Consider the following 19,557-nt stretch of genomic DNA (forward strand, 5'->3'; position numbering starts at 1 on the left):
GAAAGTAGTTAGGAGAAGAGTCTGACAATGTAACACATCTTATATACTTGATATAGTATTTATGAAATCTACAACGTCACATGGAAGATGTACTTTTTTGCGAAATAATTTGTTAAAGGCAGTTCCAAGAGGAACAGCAACGAAGCTGAGGCAATGACCAGCTGATACATCTATACATTATTCTCTTGACACTGAGTATTTTTCCTCCTCCTAGTCACTACTTTTATTTATTGAAAACTTTTTCATGAAGGTATTTATTATATGTAGAAATTTGAATATTACCTCATCTTGAAGGGCTGCAAAATCTTCAAGTAGATGGGCTAATTTATCCCTCTGTCTGGCTCTGTTATGGCCACACAGTTGAATTAAATTTCCAAATGGCCTCACACAGTGACCAAGGAATGATTCCACAAATTCTTTTGCCTGAAATTCAAAGCAAACACTGCATCATTCTGCTATAAATCTGACAATGGCTAATGATATGATATTCCTGTATCGCCATGCTAATTAACACAGGAAAATAAAGAGCTTCCTTAAAATTCTTTAGTCCTGTCAAAGTTTCAGAGTTGATAAAGTACATATATCAGACTTACACAAAGACAATTATTATCAAAAACATAATGAAAAATCATATGATTTATAGAAGTTTTGTTTTGATAGTTACATAGGAGACTGTATGAGGTTGAAATTTTGTAACTAAAATTATGTACTACATCTCACACAATACGTACTTAATGTAAAATTTGTTTTAAACCTACTATTCATGAGAGGATAGAGGTATCTGAGTGTAAACAAGGAATCAGACACGACAAATACAACAATCGAAAATCCACGATGCATTGTAACAATATTATGGAAAGGATAGTTACTCACCATACAGCGGAGATGCTGAGTCGCCAACAAAGTCTTCACTGGAGATCACACACACACACACACACACACACACACACACACACACACACACACACACACACACAAACACAAACACCTGTCACATGCACATGACCACAGTCTCTCAGTCTCTGGCTGCTGAGGCCACACTGTGAGCAGCAGTGCATGATGGGAGTGGTGGGGATAAGGAAGAAGCTGGGGCAGGAAGGGGGAGGGATAGCACGGTAGGGTTGGGGGGACGATAAAGTGCTGCTTGCAAGAGCATACAGGGACGAGCTAGACACATGGTCAGGCAGCTAGGTGCAGTTGGGAGGCTAGACGGAAGGTGGGGGAGGGTTAGTGGAAAAGGAGAGAGGTAAAAAGACTATGCATGCACTGGTAGAATAGAGGACTGTGTAGTGCTGGAATGGGAACAGGAAGGAGCTAGAGGGTAACAACAAAGACTAACAGAGGTTTAGGCCAGGAGGGTTATGGGAACGTATGATATATTGCAGGGGGAGTTCTCACCTGTGCAATTCAGAAAAGCTTGTGTTGGTGGAAAGGATCCAGATGGCGTGGGCTGTGAAGTAGTCACTGAAATGAAGAACACTGTTTTGGGTGGTGTGCTCAGCAATGGGATGGTCCAGCTGTTTCTTGACCACCATTTGTTGGTGGCCATTTATGCGGACAGACAACTGGTTGGTTGTCAAGGCCACATAAAATACATTACTGCCGCTTAGCTTTTAGATCACATGACTGGTTTCACAGGTAGCCCTGCACCCGACTGTACTAGGTGGTGGTGGGAAGATATATGGGACAGGTCTTGCATCTTGGTCTGTTACAGGAGTATGAGCCATAAGACAAGGGGTTGAGAACAGGAGTTGTGTAGGGATGGACGAGGACATTGTGTAGGTTTGGTAGATGGTGGAATAGCACTGAGGGAGGGATGGGAAGGATACGGGATAGGACACTCCTCATTTGAGGGCACAATGAGCGATAGTCAAACCCCAGTGGAGAACGTGATTCAGTTGCTCCTGTCCCCTTTTTTTGTATGTGTTTAGGGCGCTCAACTACTAAGGTGATTAGCGCCCAGTCACAAACGTTAGTGCAATAATAGCGTAGAAAAACGCAAGGGGGCAACACCAGAAAGTACGTACAAAGACACTGATAAACAAAATAAAAGAGTTAGATCTCTTTGGGCAAGTCCGTCAATGTAATAAAACTAAGGACACGAGCAGCTGCTCGAGCATCATCAGCTAAAAGTTCCTGTAAGGTAGACGGCAGATACAGAACAACATGAGTGAAGAAAATGGGGACAGGACTATAAAACACGGCGCACTTTCAATGGATGACCACAGGGGCACTGCGGGGCGGGGTCACCAGACAACAGGTAGCAGTGGCTAAATCGGCAATGCCCAATCCACAACTTGGCCAAAATGACCTCCTCTTGCCGGGAAGGGCGTGAGGAGGTCGTCCAATCCGTCAGGATCGGTTTGATGGCCCTAAGCTTATTTTCATGGAAAGAGGACCAAGCCTCATGTCACAATGATGAAACGTGCTGACAAAGAACCCCACTAATATCAGTTGATGGAACACAAAAGGAAGCTGTCCGAGGCAGGACGACAGCAGCCTTCGCCGCAGCATCAGGAGCTTCGTTCCGAGGCACACCAACGTGGGCAGGAATCCACAAAAAAAGGACACGAGCACCAGTATCAGCTAGTGACTGAAGGGACTGATGAATTCGTTGCACGAGAGGGTGGTCCGAATATGGGTCACGGAGACTCTGAATGGCACTCAAAGAATCAGAGCAGATGGTATAGAGAGAATGACGATGGCAGCGGATATACTGAACAGCCTGATAGAGAGCAAAAAGCTCAGCTGTAAAGCTTGAACACTAGTCAAGGAGCTGATATTGAAAGGTATCATCCCCAACAACAAAGGCAGATCTGACGGCAGCAGTAGTCTTGGAGCCATCAGTGTAAATAAATACATTATTAGCAAGCCTTGAACAAAGTTCGAAAAACCTTGAGCGGTATATCGAATCCGCGGTCCTCTCCTTTGGGGGCAAGCTGAGTTCAAGGCGAACGCGAACCTGAGCCTGGAACCAAGGTGGCGTCGGGCTCTCACCCACTCGAAAAGTCGTAGGGAGGGTAAAATCAAGTTGCTGAAGCAGGCGATGAAAGCAGACTCCAGGAGGTAACAGGGCAGAGACATACAGCCCATATCGGTGATCGAGAGAGTCGTCAAAGAAGGAGAAATATGACGAGTGGTCGGGCACTGACATCAGTCGGCAGGCGTACCGACAAAGCAACATATCACGTCGGTAGTTTAGCGGTAATGCGGCAGCTTCGGCATACAGACTCTCAACAGGGCTGATGTAGAATGCTCCAGTCGCCAGATGTAACCCTCGATGGTGGATAGAGTTTAGACGGCGTAAGATGGACCGCCGGGCAGAAGAGTAGACAAAGCTCCCATAATCCAGCTTTGATCAGACAATGGACCGATATAAGCGAAGCAGGAGCATTCGATATGCTCCACATGATGTACCACTGAGAACACGGAGGACATTTAGGGAACGGGTACAACGAGCAGCCAAGTAAGACACATGTAGAGACCAGCAAAGTTTCCTGTCAAATGTAAGACCTAAAAATTTTGTTGTCCCCACGAATGGGAGAGCAACGGGGCCGAGATGTAAGGATGGTGGAAGAAACTATTTGTAATGCCAGAAGTTCATACAGACCGTTTTCTCACCAGAAAAACGGAAACAGTTAGCAACACTCCAGGAATATAGGCGGTCCAGACAACACTGAAGACAGCGCTCCAGGAGACATATTCCCTGAGCGCTGCAGTAGAACGTAAAGCCGTCCACCAAAAGAGAGCCTGAAGCGTCAGGTGGAAGGGAATCCATTATTGGATTGATAGCTATGGCAAAAAGGGCCACACTCAAAACGGAGCCCTGGGGCACCCCAATCTCCTGGCGAAAGGCATCTGACAAAACAGAACCCACACATACCCTGAACATTCAATCCATTAAAAATGCATTAATAAAAAGAGGGAGGCGACCATGAAGGCCCCAAGTGTGCATGGTGCGGAGAATGGCCGCCCTCCAACAGATGTCGTAAGTCTTCTCCAAATCGAAGAACACAGCCGCCGTCTGGTGCTTACACAAAAATTTGTTCATAATGAAGGTCGACAAGGTAACTAGGTGGTCAACAGCAGAGCGGCGCCTACGAAAGCCACATTGGACATTGGTAAGGAGGCGTCGAGATTCAAGGAGCCAAGCCAATCGAGAATTTACCATGCGCTCCATCACCTTGCAGACGCAGCTGGTACGGGAGATGGGGCGATAACTGGAAGGAAGGTGTTTGTCCTTTCCTGGTTTGGGTATGGGAACAACAATTGCTTCATGCCAGTGTGTGGGAACATGACCTTTAGTCCAGATGCGATTATACGCGCGAAGAAGAAAGCCTTTACCTGCAGGAGAAAGGTTCTTAAGCATCTGAACATGGATACCATTGGGCCCCGGAGCAGAGGATTGGGACCGGGCGAATGCACTTTTTGAGTTCCTGCACGGTGAAGGTGGCATTGTAACTTTCACGATTCAAAGACTGGAAAGAAGGTGGCCGTGCCTCCTCTGCTTGTTTTCGGGGGAGGAAGGCGGGGTGGTAATGGGCAGAGCTCGAAACCTCCACGAAAAAGCGGCTGAAGGCAGTTGAGACATCCTCAGGATCCACAAGGACTTCATTCGCTACAGTCAGGCCAGAAATCAGGGAGTGGACCTTGGTGGCAGATAGCCGGCGCAGGCCACCCCAGACAACTGAAGGAGGAGTAAAACTATTTAATGAGCTGGCGAAAGCCACCTAGCAAGCCTTTTTGCTTTCTTTGATAACACGGCAACATTGTGCACAGAGTTGTTTGTAACTGATACGGTTTGCCATCATAGGGTGGCGTTGGAAGGTGCGTAAAGCACGTCACCGAGCATGAATAGCATCGCTGCATACTGTAGTCCACCAAGGGACTGGGACTCAATGTGGAGAAGAGGAAGTACGAGGGATAGAATATTCAGCAGCAGTGAGAATAGCGTCCGTGAGGTATGCGACCTGACTATCACAGCTGGAGAAAGTTTGATCATGGAAGGTCGCCAGGGAGGAGAAAGCCCCCAGTTGGCTTTGGAGATGTTCCAGCTAGTGGAACGCGGAGAAGGGGTGTCATACATGAGATGGATTACGCAGGGGAAATGGTTGCTCGAGTATGTCAGACAGAGCATACCACTCGAACCGACATGCAAGTTGGATAGTGGATATTGAGAGGTCCAAGTGGGAATAGGTATGCGTTGCATCCGAAAGGAAGGTAGGTACACCGGTATTTAAGCAGACTAGATTGAGGTGGTTGAAAAGGTCTGCCAAGAGGGAGCCTCTCAGGCAGGATGCTGGAGAGCCCCAAAGGGGATGCTGGGCATTAAATTCTCCAATCAACAAAAATGGTGTAGGAAGCTGAAGAATCAGTTGTATCATGTCTGCCCTAGTAAAGGCAGTACAAATGGAAAATGTGAAAGTGGGGGGAGTAATCTGGACGGCAACTGCCTGCAGATCTGTGTGCAATGTGATGGGATCGTAGTAGACATCATCCCGAACCAGCAACATGACCCCTCCATGAGCCAGAATACCTGCCACAGGGGGTAGGTCAAAACGCATGGAGGTATAGTGTGCCAGGTCTATACCATCGCATGGGCATAACTTCGTTTCTTAGAGACCCACAACAAGTGGGCAATGCATTCGAAGGAGCAATTTTAGTTCCTCTCGGTTGGACCGAATGCCACGAATATTCCATTTTCCTGAGCTGGTCAGGAGGGGCAGCTTCCTCCGCCTGTGAAAGGCCAGCTGATCGGCTACCAGCGGTGCGGCCTGGCGAAACTGGAGATGGCCGGGGACGGCAACCGCTGGGTGGCACAGGAGAAGAAATGCACCTCGGCGGAGATGGAGAACTCTTCTTTCTATGAGCCTTCTTTGAAGAATTACGATTTGTCGAAAGAACAGTTGATGGCTGTGAAGTTTGTGTACGCAAGAAATCTTCGCGTGTCGGTTCTTTTTTGAAGGTCCGAGCATCTGATTTAGAGGTCCTCGTCTTAGCGGTAGCAGGTGATGATGTTTGAGCCTTAGGATTGGTGGAACGAAGAGGAGACATTGATCGGGCGATCTTAGCACTGGCCGATCTGACGACCAAATTGCTAAATATTAGATCGCATGTCTGTATATCTACCTCCCTGGTAGACCGAGGAGAGGCGAGAACGGTACTGTATTGACCTGCCGGAAGCACAGTGGGCTTTCTGCTATTGAATAACTTGAGAGCAGCCAAGGTCGACACCTTTCTTTCACTCGAATTGCCTGTACACTTTTCTCATCTTCGTAGACGGGGCAGTCGCGAGAGGAGGCAGCATGGTCGCCCATGCAGTTGATGCAACGAGGGAACGGAGGGGGACAGTCACCCTCATGGGCGTCCCTGGCACAGGTAACGCATTTAGCCGCACTTGAACAAGACTGCCGTGTATGGTTAAACCGCTGACATTGGTAAGACCTTGTAGGGCTGGGTGCATAAGGCCGAACAGAAATGATCTCATAACCCGCTTTAATTCGTGAAGGCAATTGCACATTGTCCAATGTCAGGAATGTCGTTCGGGTCGGTATGAGGTCCTTGTTGACCCTTTTCATGACCCGATGGACGACCATCACTCCCTGATCAGAGAGGAAAGACAGAATCTCATCATCAGTTAATCCGTCGAGTGACTTGGTATGCACCACGCCACGTGGCGAATTCAAGGTGCGGTGGGCCACCAACCCGTACAGGAAATGTGTGTAAGAGAGTGGCTCGAAGTAATTTTTGGGCCTGGAAGGCGCGCTCTGTCTCCAACAGCAAGATACCGTTGCGCAACTGAGTACAAGATTTCACTGGTCCTGCAATCGCATCTACACCCTTCTGAATGACGAAAGGGTTGACTGTTGAGAAATCGTGACGGTCAGATCTTGTGACAGCAAGAAACTTCAGTGCTGGTAGTAGAATTTTCGGAACAGGAGTTTCATCTAGCTTTCTTTTTTGGGCAGAAGACAGGGAAGAAGAAGAGAAATCCATAGCGGATGAATCCCCCATGATTGCCATCGTCTCCGATGGCGTGCTCCTTCCTTATGGGGGCCCTCTCAGAGGGCATTCCCGCCTTAGGTGATTGTCCACACCTCAGGTCACACCTCCCGAGAAACGGACGGAGGGACCAATCAGCACATTTGGAAGGTAACAGCTCAGGCAATCACCCCTCTCCCTGGGCCTGGCCTTTACCAGGGGGTACGTGCGTGCCTTACTTGTCTACCCAGGGCAGGAAATTACACGTTACCGGCTACGCATGCGAACATGTGGGTCGTCCTTCAGACACGCACAGGGAGGAAATAAGAGAGGAAAGAGAGAGAGAGAGAGAGAGAGAGAGAGAGAGAGAGAGAGAGAGAGAGAGAGAGGGATAGAAGAAAGAATCCCAAACACTGAAGCGGAGAATAAGACATGGAAAAGAAGACAAGGAGAATAGGGCAAGGAGAATGAGGCAGACATAGGAGTAAGGGCATGAAAGCAAAGAGAAGAGAAGAGTGAACATAGGGAAAAAGACCAACAGAGGAAGAAAGCGTGAGAATGGAGAAAAACAAAGGAAAGAGGATCCTGGAGTTTCCAAACATCCATCTCCAGACGAAGGCTCAATACATTACTCCCAAGAAGAGGGAGTGTGAAGGGGAGGTGGAGGGGGGGAGGATTGGGGACGAGGAGGGATGGGGGAGGGGGATAGGGCAGCCCAGAAAGGAAGGAGAACTGCACTAGCTCGGGGCCCCATGCTCGCCACACATGTATCCACAAAAGAGTTGTGGACCCCCTGGGGGTGCTCCGGTCCTGAGTGGTACTGAGTCACAATGGGAATGCTCCCCTGTGGTCGGATGGTGGGACTTTCGGAGGTGGTGGGTGATTGGAGGGAAAAGGCATGGGAGATCTGTTTTTGTACAAGGTTGGGAGGGAAATTACAGTCTGTGAAGGCCTCAGTGAGACCCTGAGTGTGAGAGCACTCATCACAACAGTTGTGATGACCACAGGTGGCTAGGCTCTATAGAAGAGACTTCTTGGTATGGAATGGGTGGCAGCTGTCGAAGTGGAGGTATTGCTGTGGTTGGTGGGTTTGATATGGATGGAGGTACTAATGTAGCCATTTCTGAAGTGGATGTCGACATCGAGGAATGTGGCTTGTTAGGCTGAATTTGATCAGGTGCAGCGAATGGAGGAGAAGGTGTTCACATTCTGGAGGAATGTTGATAGGGTGTCTTCATCCTTTATCCAAATAATGAATATGTCACCAATCAATCTGAACCAGTGAAGAGATGGGGATTCTAGGTGTTTAGGAACCCTTCCCCTAGATGGCCCATGAAAAGGTCAGGGAGAGATTCTGGGCTGGGCCTAAGGATTTGAGGAGAGACTGGAGATCCTGCTGGAATTTTTGGAATGGGGGTCACTGTGGCAGGGTTTGTAGGTGGCTGAATCTGTCAGCTGGTGGAGTCTTTCCACCAGGTAACCCTTGCAGTTCATAACAGCAGTGGTGGAGCGTTAGTCAGCAGGTAGGATTATAAGTCCGTGATCAGTTTTTAAATGGTGGATTGTGGTTTTCCATGGATGTGAGGTTAGTTTGCATGTTAGGGATTTGGGGATTGACAATGAGACAAGGTTTTTGGTTAAGAAATTCTGAAAAGTTTGCAGGGGGCAATTAGGGGAGCAGTGGGGGTGAATCACAGTTGGATGGCAGCAGAGTGAACTGAGTCAGGCAAGGTTTAACATTTGTCTTTGGTTGAGTCCGATAGCTAGGGATGGTGGCGAAAAAGTGTTTCCACTGCAGGGATCAGCAGAAGGAGAGAAGGTCTTTAACAAATCCTGCATGACTGAATTTGGGAGTGGGGGAAAAGATGAGGCCTTTGAAAAGGACTGATACTTCTGTAGGCCTAAGGCTATTGGAGGAAAGGTTCATGACCGTGTTTTATGTCTGTTTAGGTTCTGAATTCTATAAGGTGATGGCAGGGAATTTTTGAGGGTGAGGTAAATGTAGCAGGTCTGTGAGGCAGGGTTTGTCAGCTATGAGGGGAAGTGGGGAAGGTTTGAAGGTGGTTGTAGAGGTGGTGAACAGTGGTTGTTCAAGGCGGGAGTAGGACGTGAACAGGGTGGAGAGTTTTTGAGGTGGCATTGTGCATGTTGCTCTAGTTCCTGGAGAGCAAGAGTTTTAGTGTGTGTTATGGGATCCAGGAATTTGGGATTGCATAGCAGGAAAATTTTACAGATGGAGTGAAGGTATTGGAAGGAGGTTTGGGCCAGACTGATAATGGTTTTGAAGGATTATGTTGGCGAGCGTTAAGGATTGGAGGAATCTGAACAGACGGATGTCATTGCTGAAGGAAGGGTGGCAGCCAGAGATGGGAAATTTGATGGTACAGTCATTGGGGGGCGGGGGGGGGGGGGGGGGGGGGGGAGATTCTGTGAGTCAAGCAACAATGCGGGGAAAAACACATAAAAATAGTTAAATAACGCAGAATTATGTCTGAAAAAATTTGTAAAAATACACCGAAACATGTGGGAAAAATCACAAAAAGAATGAAATGGATGAAATAAGGGGAAACATGATGAAATCTGAGGGAGTAGGCCGACATCGAATGGCAAAACTCAACTGGATGTGGCGTGAAGGCACAATGAGATCAAAGAAAAATGAATAACAAGATTGTAATGTGAGTTATAGGTCTGTTGGTGGTTTAAGTGTGAAGAAGGGGATGAGAGATGTTACTAGATTAGGTGAAGTTAGTAGGTGCGAACTGTAACAGAGAGGGGACGATGACGGTTGGTATGATGCAAGTTCGTGTTGCAGAGGAAGGTATGGGAAATAACACGCAAAAATACTTGAGAGTGACGCAGGAAGAGTAATCAATTTGGAGGTATTGGACTAAGATATCAGCGGAAGTAATGTGGGATACGAGATGCTGCACCAACATTCAGCGCAGTCTCGTACTTGTCTGTTGTGCGCAGCACAAACTGTTGATACAGAGTGACTTGTAAGTGAAGCATGCACTGCATTTCGTAAGTTGACAAGAGAAACACAGGAAAGAGAAAGGAGGATGGACACTGATTATAGTAATGCAGTAGAAAACAGTAACGCACGAAAACAGCACTGGGTTATGAGATGAAAAAAAGTTGTCGGCAAAATTGAACAATGGAAAATCCAGGATGGAATGTAACAATATTATGAAAAGGATAGTTGCTACTCACCACATAGTGGAAATGCTCAGTCACAGATAGGCACCATTACCCACCCCTACCCTACTATCCTTCCCCTCCCCTGCCCCAGCCTCCTCCTTACCCCCACCACCCGGTTGTGTCTCCAACCATGCACTGCTGCTCTCAATGTGGCTTCAGCAGCCAGAGACTGCAGTCTGTCTGTCTGTGTGTGTGTGTGTGTGTGTGTGTGTGTGTGTGTGTGTGTGTTTCTGTCTCCAATGAATGCCTTGTTGGGTGAAAGCTAATTTTCTGAGAGTCTTTTTGTTGTGCCTATCCGCAACTCAACATCTTCGGTATATGGTGAGTAGTAACTATCCTTTTCATAATATTTTTATAAGACAAATACATTTACTTTTCCTTGGAAATCACAATTTTTATCATCCATTCATACATATCACATAAAACCAAAACAGTAACATAAAATTTGAATCAATAATGTAAGGACAGTGAGAAGACACACTTATTAGCAAGGCACTTGCTGTGTTGAACATTTTGTGTGAAGTTAAAACTGTTTGCTTGACTGTGGTTCAAAAGAGGATTCCAATTTGCAGTATCCAAGCACACCTTATGGACCACACTTTTGACAAGTATGGAGAGAAACTAGTGGCTACATGCAGCTCTGAGTAGATCCGCAAAGCATGTTTGAAAAGGCAGTTGGTAGCACACTGATTTTAAAAGCAGGACTTGAGATTTTTGTTTCTGTTTGGTGCTAAGTTTCTTCACAAAATGCTGGTAGTTCTAGACATTGTGAACTAGAACTTCACTCTAAAACTGGTGAAATTAGAATGTTAAGAACAACTGCATTAGACTAAATAATATATCTACCTTTTATTGTGAAATTTTTCTCACATTATATACTCATCACATATTTCATCTACTGACTCTTAAACATTTTTGATAGTTACCTGAGAGAGATAAAATTAGCAAATGAAGCAGAATGTTTGTTCAAGCAATGAAACCCTGGTATCTTTTGACAGTTAGCAAACTGGTTCTTTTGTGTATTCATGGTCTGAAACAGTTTAAGATTTTTGCACTGCTCAAACACTATTTCATTCCCATGCCATGAGATGTACAATAAATAATCTGAGTGCATCATATATTCTTCATTAGTAGTGGAAGTTACTCAGTCGATAGACTGATACAGCAAATGTCATTTCTACACATGTAATTATTCAGTGTCTTTTAATGGAGTCTATTGTTGCACCTATCTCACAACCATTGCAGATCTTGTACTTTACTGAACATCTTCAAATCCATCATACTCACTGAGCAAAGTATAAGTTTCATTTGTTATGCACAGTGTCCTATAAAGTTCAGATATTTGTTAAATATGAAACTAGAAAAGGGGGATTTAATTTGTATAGTTAAACAATGGCTTATAGCAAGTGCTAATGTACCACTGCCAAAAATGACTAAAAATTTTTAAAAGTTTAATGATAATTTTCTCATTTTAAGGAAAGTAACTTCTTCCACATAAAGCTCATTTTTTTCCTCGCTTGAATACCTCAAATAATGCAGTTCTTATACACTAATATTGTAAAAAAATGAATGCTGTAATTAGTCTAATTTTGTCTTTGTGGCCCCTATGATAGTGATATACAGGGGAGTGCAGCATATGCCTTGATTCATCACTTACTGCTGGTTCTTGAAACTTTGTATGTAAGTTTTCATAGGATATTTTGCTTCCATCTTCAAGTGAGTGCCAGTTCAGTGTCTCTCCCCCCCCTCCCCCTCCACTCCCACCTCACCAGCATCTCTGTGATCCTCTCCCTACAGTCAGACAAACCTGTGACTATTCAGGCTGCCCTACTTCATATGCATTCAATAGGCTGATTGCATTTCCCAAGCATTTTATAAATGAAACAAAATATGCCATTTGCTTTACCTAAGGTTGAGTGATCATTCTATTTCATATTCCTCTCAATTGTTACAGCCAAGTATTTTTACAAGTTGACCGATTCCGACTGGGACTCACTGATATCCAAGATACAATTTTTTTTTTTTTTTTTTTTTTTTTTTTTTTTTTTTTTTTTTTATGCACAGTTTTACGTTTCTGAACATTTAATGCAAGTTGCCAGTCCTTGCACCACTTTGAAATCTTATCAAGATATGAATGAATATCCGGGCAGCTTTAACAACTGCATTACCTGTGAAAAGTATGAGCTTACTTTTAACATTGCCTGCAAGGGCATTAATACACAACATGAATAGAAAATGTCCCAACATATTTTTCTGTGGCACACCAAAAATTGCTTCAGCATCAGAGTCTGTTGATGAGTCTCCAAAAAAATGAGCTGTGCGCCTCCTAATACGAAATCGTCAGTCCACTAACAAATTTCACTTCATACCCCACACAACCATACTTTCAACACCACGTGTAAGTGGGGTATTGAGCTGAATGCCTTTCAGAAGTTAAGAAATAGTGCACCTTCCTGACTGCCTTGATCCACAACTTTCAGGATGCCATGTGAGAAAAGTACAAGCTGTCTTTCACATAATGAATTTTTCAGAATCTCTGCTGGTTGGTGTGGAGGAAGATATTCTGTTTGAGATACCTCATTACATTAGATCTCAGAATATATTCTAAGATTCTACAACAAGTAGATGTCAAGGATACCAGAGAGTAGTTTTATGGATGTGTGTGTATCCTCACACAGTGAGATACCCAGCCTCTGATGTGTAGTACAAATTTGACTCATTTATGGGGATTCTGCAGTTCTCGACATGGTGCAAGTCTAGAAATTGGCAACCTTGATTTTCACAGAAGCTTTGAAGTATATGGTTCAAGACTTCCACTCAACTCAGACCCTGGGGGGCCATGGTTAGTTCTAATTACAATGCTGCAGATTGTGAGATTCATTGTAATTTTGTGAGCAACTCTAGAGTACCTGGTGGGTGAGATCCAACTATGACCTCAGGGCCTATATGACATGCATTGTTTGTGCCAGTGTGCACCGTAATCCACGGTTAGCTGCATCCTGTTTGCCCAGTGGCCCAAAATCACCTCTTCAATTTGAATTGTGTGTCCAGGTATACACACAGAATGCAGCTGCTGTTCCTTCCCACCATTTCTCTAAGGGGAAATTATACTGAGGTGGCAGAAGCCATTGGATACCACCTAATATTGTGTCAGACCATCTTTTTCCTAGTGTAGTGCAGCAACTCGATGTGGCATGGACTCAACGAGTCGTTGGAAGTCCACTGCAGAAATACTGAGCCATGCTGCCTCTGTAGCTATCCATAATTACGAAAGTGTTTCTGGTGCAGAATTTAGTGCACAAACTGATCTCTCATTTAAGACCCATAGATATTCAATGGGATTCATGTTGAGTGATCTGGGTGGCCAAATCATGCACTCAAATTGTCCAGAATGTTCTTCAAACCAATCGTGAACAGTTGTGACCCAGTGACATGATGCAGTCTCATCCATAAAAATTCCATCCACAAATGACTGCAAATGGTCTCCAAGTAGCTGAACATAACCATTTCCAATCAATGATTGGTCCAGTCGAGCCAGAGCACCCACTCCATTCCATTTAAACACAGCCCACACCAATATAGAGCCAGCTTGCACAGTGCCTTCCTCACAACTTCAGTTGTGGCTTTGTGGGGTCTGCACCACACTCAAACCCTACCATCTACTCTCACCAACTGCAACTGACGTTCATTTGACCAGACCATGGCTTTTTTCAATCATCTAGGGTCCAGCAACACGGTCACAAAGCCAGGAGAGGTGCTGTACGCAATGTCGTGCTGTTAGCAAAGACACTCACATTGGTCCTCCACTTCTTGGTCCTCCACTTCTGTAGCCTGATTTCTGCAGATATTTCACACAGGGTTGCTTGTATGTAAGTACTGACAACTCTACCCAAACGCCGCTGCTCACGGTCATTAACTGAAGGCCGCTGGCCACTGCATTGTCTGTGGTGAGAGGTAATGCTTGAAATTCGTGGTGAGAGATAATGCTTGAAATTCAGTATTATTGGCACACTCTTGATGCTGGGGACATCAGGATATTGAATTCCCTAATCATTTCCAAAATGGAATGCCCCAGGCATCTAGCTCCATCTACCATTCCATGTCCAAAGTCTGTTCATTCCCATCATGCGGCCAAAATCATATCACAAACCTTTTCACTTGAATAACCCAAGTACAAATGACAGCTCTTTTGTACATCGTGCACATGATACTACCACCATCAGTTATAAGCATATTGCTATACCATGATGTTTGTCACCTCAGTGTATTAGACCTATGTCTGAAGTGTCAACTATTAACAAACCCCCTACTCTTATTGTGTATCTTCAAGTTTTTGTTGTGCAATGACTGATCCATTAGATTTTGGCCACGCAATTGGAGAAGCCTTTTTCTTCACCTGATATTTCAGCTACGTATCTTTTGGCCATCTTATAAGTGAACCATCACACAAACCCTAGTACTCACTCTTGTCCTTTTAAACCCACAGTCTACAACACCGCATGTGCGGCCAGTTACCCTTGCACATTAGCTTCCCCTCAACACGAGACTCAGCAGGTTTCCCAACAGGTGAAGTGAGTCTCACTGGCTCATTTCCAATTTCAATGGAAGACACCAGCTCAAACTTAGTTACGAAGGTAAAGGACACCTATCCCTACCATTTCCATGCCACTCACAGTGAAGTGGGCAAGTAGTGCAGATCTTATACCTTCCGTAGAGCAGAGGAGAGGAGAGAACAGTACTTGAACTATCCCTGATTTATGACTCTTGGTAGCCCTCCAAACAAACACTTTTGCAGCAGCTTCCAATCACACTGCAATTTAGCACAAAATACTTTTTTCCCAGCAATCAACTGTATGCATATGAAACACACACAGTTCGCATATAGCTAAAATCATAAACTTTATCACCTCAACAAGTCTTTAGTTGCGGGCAATGGCCACCCCACTAAAACAATTTGATTCTTTGTTGATCAAAGCTCAGTCCTCCTCATGACACTGATTCTCACAGAAAAAAATATTACTGCCACCTATAATTCAATTTACAGTTTGATTCTCTTCTCTTACTTTTTTTTCTACACATTTTTTCATAAATGTGATCTCTAGTAACTTTCTCACCCACTGACCTGAGAAACCACACAAAATTATATTTCACAGATCTCTTGAAGATATGGAGAATTTACATGCAAATATCAACAAGGTTTTCATGCTACTCTAAGGATTTCTGGTTTGCCTGTCTTCCCTTGTTACAAACTCAAACAAACACTTCTTGCAGTTTACATGTACAGATAAAGATTTCAGAATGTGAGTAAATTATGTTATTGTCTCTTAGTCTTCCACAAATACAACTTATTTGGCAGTTCACTCCTCTGTTCTTACACCACACAAGTCATCAACAGTATCTGCACAGCTGTTACTGTTTCCATAACTAAATTTGTCATTTGCATTGTACATGGACACACACTGACAGAAAAAGAAATCACGACACTAAGAAGCCGTATGACATAACCTAAAGTTGATAATTGTGTTTCTATATCTGAATGATGATGTATATTCAAGTTTCATACCAGTTAGTTACTTTTGAGATTTGATGTTAGTCAAGGATGCCTTTAAAGTGAAACACACACACACACACACCACTCAATGCGGTTGAACAAGATCATGTAATAGGGCTATGAGAAGTTGGATGTTCCTTCTGCAATACTGCAGAAGGACTTGGCATAATCTGGTTGTTAATGCCTTAATTCATTTTACCATATTTCCTCGATATAATTACATGCACTGGGGCATGAGGTGGTTTTTAACGGTCTCTCTTCTCACAGAGATCAATATTAATATCTTACAATGTCATACATCACTTGTCAGTTCTTCACACCTGTTCTTATACATCCACTTTCTACATATGTAACAAAGTGTTTAAGTCCTGATACTGCTATGATATCTTACTAACTGATAAAAGCAGGTGATTTCTGTTAATTTGTTTATGTGGTTCAAGGCAGATCCTTTCTCAAATGTTCGCTCTTATCCATAACAGGAATTAACAGCTTCAACAGCACAATTTTAGGATTGCTTATTTAGTAAAGATCATTTCTCAAAATATCACCTCAGAACAAAATTAGGGATTTATTTACCTGTTGATTGTTCAAAAGTGTAGACCTAGGCATCAAAGCAGGAGGAAATATAAAGTTTTTTGCAGCATCTCTAAGAACATCAACAAAATTTAGACTGCCAAACACCTTATTACACTGCGGTAAATACAGGAGCTGAAGAATGGATCGAGAAAGAATACAAGGGCCATGTCGACTGAAATCAATGAAGAAGTCCTGCAAAGAAAAATTTAGTACATTAGCAATGTGCTACACATAACATCTTACAAAATAGATGGGAGCTACATCTACGTATTGCTCAAAAACGTTACCATCAGTGAATAGATGTCCAACCATGTCTCTTATAGATGCCCTCATAATACATCGGTAAAGAATAAAAATATGTACATTAATAAATTATGAGATTTAACTTCAATGTTGAACTTCATCAGTGTCAGATATACAATGAATATGTCATCACCATGTACTCACAAAACTAAAGTTTATGTTATCTTTTTCAGTTTTGGTGATGCCTTTTTTGTGGCATTACAATCCACCAATCTTAACCTAATCAAATTATCTATTACTAATCTAAATATCGCTAATAGATAAAAAAAAATCTACTCACCAAGCAGCAGCAAAACACACACCCACACACACACACATGAAGGTTGTAATTAGGCAAGCTTTTGCAGCCTCACCTTAGTTCAAGTATATATTTATGTCCATGTAAACGAACTACAGTCTTTCATTACCAGCAAAGCTATTTTAATGAGTTTCAAATATTTGTGGCTTTCTTAAAAATTTATGCTGTAATCTCACAGAAGCTCAAGGAAGATTTAAATTTACTTACTTACAGAATTTTGTCTTTTATCCAAAATTCATTTCCAGATAAGCTCTATACAACTTAACATACTTTATTTTCATACTACTTTGCAAACTGAACTGTGTAAAAGCTTAATTCCCTCTCTCCTTCTCCAAATCTCTCTTTTTGTTCCGTATCTCTTGGATAAATCAACCCAAAACTTAATAATTTTGCCTATCTTATTTACACAATTGTGCAGAGAAAACACGACTACAGTGTCTGTCATGATTTATTTACAGAATAAGATACAGAGCTTCTCCCATTCATGTTTGCTTACACTACCATATGATCAGGTCAAAGGCTACGTGCACACTGTAAGTCTCTGTGGGTAATTTCTTGTGGTGGTGTTGATAAACTCCTGCAGGAGTGCTGCTGGTTCCATAGCATTGCAGGGTGGCATGCTGAGGCCACCACATTGTACATCCACAGGATGAAACAGTGATATCTGTAGTTTATGAAATTGCCTGTAGGCCCATGCAAAACTGCACTCGCTACCTGCAGCACATAACCACAGTTGCACCCTATTCCCTTGACATTTGGTGCGGAGTGATGCCTGTGGCTGAATGAGGGGTCGCTGTTTGTTGAGTTGCTATGTTTGGAATATGCTTTGAGGCCCATTTGGCAGTGAGCGGCTATTTGACAAAATCTTCAATACTTACGTATGACAAATGATGAAAACAACTTTGTTTTCCCCTATTATCTGAAAGGTTTGTCTTTTGCTACATGCAGGGATATTGGTACAGTGGCTTAAAATCTTAGACAATGGGTCTCAGTGCAGAAAGCTGTGTTTTGTCATGGCCAGGTCTGTGAGAACAAATGTGGTTCACCTGTTGTGTTAGGCCATATGTTAGCTTAGTAGCAGACTCCTTCAGCATAATATGCAGTTTGAGCTGTACTAGTGGGAGTATTCATACCACAATCTGTCACGTGGTACATGATAACAGCCGTATTTGAATGGCGAAGATGCTCTCTTGTCCCACAGAAGATTTGTGGTACAGTGCCGACAGTTGTGAGTTAAACGTCAAACAAATGTGTTGTTGTACTGAATATCTCAGCCTCCCGCAGGCAATCTTGGTCTGATTTCACCTGTTCTGGGAAGCTGAAATTTACTATTAAACTGAACTCAACAGCATGAACCACACTCTTTACTATCACATCTTCCAGTGTTAAGACTTCATATGGTGCACATGTTCATCACAGGCAGTGGCAATTATTGTGAGGGATAGGTAGCAAGCCAATGAGATTCACAAGCAAATGTGTGAAATTTTCATTGGTAAGGAAAAAGTTATCAAGCAGTGTTTGTACATAATGTGATACTTTGCACCTGTGGCAGAGGATGCATTCCTGGGTTCATGAGTTTCAGTGCTTCTGCACATTAGGCCATAAATAACATCACATCTGTATTATTCTGGCAGCAGGGATGCCTGGCAACTTAATAATGCAAATACTGAAATATGCTGTGGTGTAGAGATGTGAGTATGTAAGGCCACAGTTGACATGCTTCATCACACTACACTGGTGCCCGACAGTGGCACATGATGTAAACAATGAGCCAACATTCCTTGCGGTAGATCCATCAGTTCTGTATTGTTGATCTGCGCCACTGTCAAGTGCACTGAAATCTAGAAGTTAAGAAATAGCTCCAACTCTAGACACAGCATCAGCAACAATATTTTCAGCACTAGTAATGTGTTGCATTTCAGTCAGAAAGTGGGTACTGAAACTACGGCGGTTCAGCTGTACTGACAGATAATTATTCTGGGACTTTAAAGTCAAACATTAGCAATCGGCAGTCAGTGTATATAATGAAGATGTGGTTTTTGCCCACAGAGATAATGTATCTTTTTCCCTCATAGACAGCCAAGAGCACTGTATAAAATGGTAGCAAAGAATATTGTTGTTCTGTTGGTTTTTTGGATGAAGAGCCTACGGGCTCCCAGGCTCCACTGACGCACTGCTGCAGAACCACAACCAGAGAGTGGGCTAAAACATTACCAAAAGCACTAGGGCTACATTAATGTAAGTGTCCACAAAACACCAACAAAGGTTATAGAGAAATTCAGGTCCTTAGCAATTCATTAATAATCTCTTGGAAGGTCTGTGCATTGCTGCACAGAGCACACAACATGTAAGTCAGTGCTGTAATTCTGTATTTGGCTGTAACCATCAATGAGGTTCAGAATGAGAAAAAAATATATAACTGAAAAGATAATGTGTTTAACCTCCAAGGTATCACACTAGGTAGTGGTCTGGGATTGTCCAAGTATTTAGTACTCTACAGGGTGTTACAAAAAGGTACGGCCAAACTTTCAGGAAACATTCCTCACACACAAATAAAGAAAAGATGTTATGTGGACATGTGTCAGGAAACGCTTAATTTCCATATTAGAGCTCATTTTAGTTTCGTTCTTCCACCTACACTCAATGGAGC

At 43.5% G+C, this 19,557-nt stretch overlaps 1 protein-coding gene across 2 annotated transcripts in view; it reads right to left on the minus strand.

The window, feature by feature from the left end:
* The window catches only part of LOC124616049 (N-alpha-acetyltransferase 35, NatC auxiliary subunit), a 148,977-nt gene that overhangs the window by 19,330 nt on the left and 110,090 nt on the right, over positions 1–19,557 (minus strand). For both annotated transcript variants that reach the window (XM_047144282.1, XM_047144283.1), the window contains 2 exons: positions 16,307–16,498; positions 283–423 (listed from right to left, as the gene is read on the minus strand). In XM_047144282.1, the coding sequence (XP_047000238.1) occupies positions 283–423; positions 16,307–16,498 (333 nt within the window). The remainder of the gene's footprint in view (positions 1–282; positions 424–16,306; positions 16,499–19,557) is intronic.

The sequence above is a fragment of the Schistocerca americana genome, chromosome 5 (assembly GCF_021461395.2).
Source record: "Schistocerca americana isolate TAMUIC-IGC-003095 chromosome 5, iqSchAmer2.1, whole genome shotgun sequence".
Classification (NCBI taxonomy): domain Eukaryota; kingdom Metazoa; phylum Arthropoda; class Insecta; order Orthoptera; family Acrididae; genus Schistocerca; species Schistocerca americana.